The sequence below is a fragment of the Tiliqua scincoides genome, chromosome 1 (assembly GCF_035046505.1).
Source record: "Tiliqua scincoides isolate rTilSci1 chromosome 1, rTilSci1.hap2, whole genome shotgun sequence".
Classification (NCBI taxonomy): Eukaryota; Metazoa; Chordata; class Lepidosauria; order Squamata; family Scincidae; genus Tiliqua; species Tiliqua scincoides.
In genome coordinates, this window is record NC_089821.1 from 37,173,415 (window position 1) to 37,179,414 (window position 6,000).

At 40.7% G+C, this 6,000-nt stretch overlaps 1 protein-coding gene across 1 annotated transcript in view; it reads left to right on the forward strand.

Moving 5' to 3' along the window:
• Window positions 1-5,340, forward strand: part of NELL1 (neural EGFL like 1) — a 534,303-nt gene extending 528,963 nt beyond the window's left edge. The window contains exons 20-21 of the mRNA XM_066619143.1: window positions 1,344-1,568; window positions 5,290-5,340. Coding sequence (XP_066475240.1) covers window positions 1,344-1,568; window positions 5,290-5,340 — 276 coding nt within the window. The remainder of the gene's footprint in view (window positions 1-1,343; window positions 1,569-5,289) is intronic.
• Window positions 5,341-6,000: the final 660 nt, after the last annotated feature.

Genomic DNA, 6,000 nt, shown 5'->3' on the forward strand with positions numbered 1-6,000 from the left:
GCTGATTTCCCACCGCTGCAGCTAGCATCTGGCAGCCTGGGAGGGCAGTACAGCAAGCAGAGTGTGGGCTTGCTCAACCTCCCCTGGGACTGTCTGGCCTGAAATGGCTCTCCCAGAAATAGTTGCCGGTGACGTTATGTCCCACCAACTATTTCTGGGTGCCATGTGTTGCCTATAGCACCAAAAGTGTCTGGCTTGCTGTAGCAACTGGTGAGTGGGAGGCCCCACGTGAGTGGGGGACAATTGGTGAGTTGGGGGGGGGGGCGCATGAGCACCCAGCATTGAACCCTGCCCATCCTGAGGCTGACCCTGACTGCAACTCTCCTGGCCTTTCCTGTTACTGAACCTGGAGAATAACACTGGAAGGAGTTCATACTACCCATTACTGATCAGTCCTTCTCTGTATTAAAACAAAAAGCAAAGCAGACCCAATAATTCAACAGAGACAACACAACCTTATCTCTCTGTCCCCAGTCCTCTCTAGCCACCCTCTCACCTAGATCTGCTGCGCCCAGCAGAGCTTTGAATGTTTGTTTCCCAATACCACAAGGTAAATATATTTCTGAAAGTCAGGGGAGTTTCAAAAACAATTCCAGATATAGCACAGTTTCTGCAGGAAAAATGGTCAAAAATCCCAAGAGCCTCTGCAACCCCTGGGGTATACCTCAGGGAGTTCTTTAGATGCAGCAAGACGAATATCTCAGAATACCCATAATTAACCTTATGAGCACTTAACTGTTTAAGCACAATGTAACACCCTTACTGCACTGTTAATTGCAGAAAGCTATATTAAGGCTGTTGAACATGCTGGAGAGCGGTGTGATGAATTATTTACAGATGTGTGCTTAGATGTCAGCTATAGTATGGTTTCCAGATGACTTAACTACCGTGTCATTATCTCTTACTGTTTGTAAACTACCACATAGCATTCAGCTTTAGCAGGATAAATAGCCAGTGGCAGGAGTACTGATGGGATAATTTGGCCCATAGTTTAGTTTGCATAGCCTTGTAAATTTTTTTTGCATAACAGGAAATGCAATCTGAATGAAAATGCCTTTCAGAGACAGAAACAGAGATGCTTTTTTCAGAGACACAGAAGCCCTCCAAAAAAATCAGCTGATCAAAATGTAATGTGTATGCAGAAGTCGGCCCCTACACCTGGATTCCCTGACCAGATGTGTACAAGAGCATTATGCAAGCACAGCACTGGTGTCTGGAGACAAACAGGTTATGAAAGCTGAAAGCTGATCCAGAAAGTAGCTGCCATCCTTGGTATTTTGTATTATAACTGAGTATTAGTTTGACACCATTTCCCCTAAGTCTTTTTTTCTCTCTTTATGCAGGAAGGAGAAGTGGATTGCTGGCCACTTGCATGCCCTACTCTAAACTGCGACTACGCAGCAATATCAGAAGGCGAATGTTGCCCCCATTGTGTTAGTGATCCTTGTTTGGCTGATAATGTTACTTATGATATCAGAAAAACCTGTCTAGATGGCTATGGAATATCACGGCTCAGTGGCTCAGTATGGACAATGATTGGGTCTCCTTGCACAACCTGCAAATGCAAGGTAATAAACTGCAAAGGGATATTGTGCGGAATACACGTGCAGATTTAAGAAGTAAGTTTGCTCTTAGCTTTCAGGGACAGCAGCAGGGTGCAAGAGGAGAATGAAAAATGCGGTAACAAAATTATGCAGTTTGTGGTAATGGTAATTATGTGATTATTGTTGCAGGAGCCTGAACCAGAATGATTCAATAGCTTGCCGCAAGTTTAAATTTTTCTTTCTTAAAGCCCTGCAGGTATTCTTAATATGCATGTAGGACAGTGATGTTAATAACTAGTAAACATTTTAGACATTTATAAATATGTATTTTCAAAAGTAACCTGCCTCTTAGCGAAGGCAGGTGCAGTAATACAAATTGCACTGTTCAATACATTCATGTTTCATTCATTGAGGCTCTCTTATGCTTGCTGCATTTCTTTAGCACTTATGGGTACTGGCAACAATTGGAGATTAAGGGGAGGAGATAAAAAATCAACATCTTCTCTAAAGCAGTAAAATTCAAAATCCGAAAGAAAAGTCCAATTTTGTGACATTTCTAAAATATCAAAATTATTATTCTATCATTTTTAGTAATAACTAAAGATTAGACAAATGAGACTGCAGCCTGCAACTAATACTTTTTGAATGAATACAGACATGGCTGAATCAGGTCTCTGGATTCTGATCATCATTATGATGATCAGGGAGGGCACCAGGATGAGGTCTCTTGTTATCTGGTGTGCTCCCTTGGGCATTTGGTGGGCCGCTGTGAGATACAGGAAGCTGGACTAGATGGGCCTATGGCCTGATCCAGTGGGGCTGTTCTTATGTATGTTCTTATTATGGCTGCAAAATGGAATTAGTCAGACTCTATTGGGAGTCCTGATCCAGAAAACTGTTCCTAGATTTTATGGGTTGTCCACATTCCAGCAATGTCCAGAGCAGATCCAAGGTCCCCTACCATCTTTATAACACAAGGCCTAGCAAGGGCAACGTCAGTGATATACAATGTTTTCAGGCATTGTGTAACATTACTATGATGTTTGCCAGTTTTGTAAAACTAATGCGGACTAACTATTAACATACCCTATCCTAAGCAATTGTATTGTGGTGCTGATAATCTCAGGGATCCAACCGTGACACCAATCAATACCAAGTTGGATAAAAGGATATCCTTTTGAAAAATTTTTGGCATAATTTCATGCTGTTCGTTTTAGCTCTTAGAAGTACTCTAATGAACTTATATCCCAGTCCTTTTGAAACCTCCCCACTGATGCAGATGTGCCAACGAAGCACATGCTGCATCTTGTGGTGGTGGGGGAGTCACAAAGGTCTCAGCGTAAGGGACAGAGGATAGGATTTAGGCTATTAGTGCAATTACCACCAGATATCCAAAACTAAAAAATCACACACACACACACACACACACACACTCATATATACATACAGAGAGCGAAAGAGAGATTGTACAGCTACAGAGTACGGGCCCAATTCAATACAATTTTCTAGTGCTGATGCAGCCATGTCAACAGGACATGCACTACATCCTGCCATGGAGGGCAGTCACAGAGGCCTCCTCAAGATAAGGGAATGTTTGTTTCCTTACATTCAGACTGCATTGTGGCTGCATCAGTGCCGGAAAGTAGGATAGGATTGGGTACTGTGTCACAACTTCTTGCTCTTTCACATAGTCGTCATGGCGGGAATTGCTTTCCTTTGATCCTTCCTTGAACACCAAGGGTATCAAATGCAGCTATCTAAAATACTGTATGGGGTTTTTCTTCCCCTTTTTTCCTTTTGTGAAATCTGGCAAATGAGCTATGGACGGACCATTTGGGCTTTAATTTGCTGTGGTTAGCTTTCCTGTCCTTTGAGACTGCTTCCCTGAGGCATTGTGTTGATCTGTGGCAGGGAGGAGTTGCTTCCATTTTTGTATCTCGAGGTTCAACTCTGTGGTCAAGTGTCACAGACTTGAAACATACAATAGCAGATATATGATTAGTATGACATTGAAATTGCTTGGCTTGTTGTGTGGATTACAGCTGAAATCCTATACACCTTTTCCTGGGAGTAAATCCCATTGAACACAGTGGGACTAACTTCTGAGTAGCTATGCATAGGATTGTGCCATTAGAATCCTAAACACTTGGTGAAAGTAGGCAGGAAGCTGATCTTTTTCTCAGACCTTGCAAGAGGCATCTCTGTTAGTTCTTTTAGAAAAGGAATTTGGAGAACTTGAGCAAAGATACATAACCAGCTACTAAAATCAAATTTAACTGATACGTTCTTTGAAATGGTTTTGATTTAGACGTTTATGATTACATCAAGCACATGACTGGAGAGTATGCTTAATTTTTTCCCCACCAGCTGGGGGCCCTGAGCCAGATCAAGATCATGGGGAAGGTAGTCTTTGAACCTTTACACCCAGCACAGTCTCCCCTCACCTACTCCACAGCTTCTATTTTTCCTTGAACAGAATCTGCCATTGGCATAAATAGCAGCCCACCAGGTTGGGGTGTTGATCTGAACCAGGACCATAAGGAGGCAAAGAGTTAAAGTACCCATTTCCCCAGTCTTTCATCCCTAGCCTTCAGCACTTATGATGGAAAGTATCCTAAATGATGCCTTCCACCATAACTAGTAAAGGTTACCTTCTTTTTTCTGAAACACTTCCATGCAATATATTGCAGTGCCAAGCTTTCCAATGTGGCAATTCAGAAACATCAATATGGTTAGCGGGCCATCCAAAGAGTGTGGTTATTGCTAAAGTAGATGGTGCAGAATCATTTAGAATTTATGTTCTGGCCTGAGAGATAATATTTATTCCCATCTTCTTTCATACCATGGCAATCAAATTGTGCATGTGTAAGAAAGAGTCCTCTGTTAAGAAATACTTTTTGCTTCAAACAAAAAAAGAAGTCTTAGTCCCTAGTACAGTATTTTCTTGGCAGAAGTCTGCCTTCTCTAGTGCCTCAAGTGAAGCAGAGAAAAGGGCTGGAGGAGGAAGTATAATAAGAATCTGTATAGCTGCTCATGTTTAATTAAAGAAAACCCTGTTGTACTCTGAGCAACACCACCTAAAGTAACCATCTGTGCTATCTGTATAGTGTCTGTCTCTCAGACTGGATCACCAAGCTTGTTTTCATACATTCAGTAAGGGCCACCATACAGAAGCAGTGCAAGCTTTCCCACCACACATATAAACTTGATGGTAAGCATACTATGTTAATAGTATGAACTTGAGCAAAGATACATAACCAGCTACTGAAATCAAATTTAACTGATATGTTCTTTGAAATGGTTTTGATTTAGATGTTTATGATTCCATCAAGCACATGACTGGAGAGTATGTTCCATGATTTATCCCTTCAAAAGGGGGGAATTAGAGGAAAAGAGAATGTGGAGTGAACTATGTATGTTCATAGTTGATTATACAGAAGTTCACTCCACATTCTCTTTTCCTCTAATTCCCCCCTTTTGAAGGGATAAATAATGTGAATGCAACATCCATAAGACTCATTTTTGTGCTGCAGCCCCAGTAATGCAGATAAGGGCAGGTGTCCTGCCTTGCCTCCACTGTATCATAATGCCATTATTGAATGGATTATAGCAGTCAAAATAAAATGGCTGTTCTCTCTGTTGTTTTGTTAATAGCACAGCACAATCCTCATTTCCTGTAACTGGAGTCTTGCACTGAGTGTACTAAAATTATTAATTCTTGTATTTTTTTTTTCCAATCCCACAGAATGGAAATGTCTGTTGCTCTGTGGATTTAGAATGTCTTCACAATAACTGAAGTTTAAAAGCTGGGACTATTCTTTTTGTGTGGAAAACTGATGCAATTCCCCACTTTCAAAACGAATGCAGTTCTAAGAGATGGGAGTTTTATACGACAGACAATTACCAAAGTCTCCGCCAGAGGAAGATATTTGGGAGTTGCCTTTGGGACCTACCACTACATGCTCATTCTTGCTAGGCTTGTCTCGAGTGACTTTTACAGTACAATGCATATAAATTTATGGTGGTTAAAAGTTTTGAGTGTTGTAAATTACACCTTTTCCTGTCAAATTATTTGCAAATGCGTTGAAATTATTTCATTGGTAAGATACCATGTATTTATTTGTTTACTTTGTGTACAAACATGGTAGAAACTCCTATTTTATTTTAGTTTAGATCAAGATCCTACAAATAAGGCTGCCTGTTGTGGTTTTGTCCCATAATACTGCTTATTTAGTTCTGAGGTCCCTGTCAGATGTATTTATGAAAATATGTATGTATGTACAGTCAAATTGCATAGTACTTATATTTCATAGCTGTCTAACATTGTAAAACATTCCAAGGTACATCTGACTTGTACAGGCTGGAAGTAATCAAACCTCAGCCTTCCTTTATGAAGAAAAAAAAAATGTTACAAGTTTAAGGAAGTGACAAAAAGCACTTTCTTTTGCAGACAAAT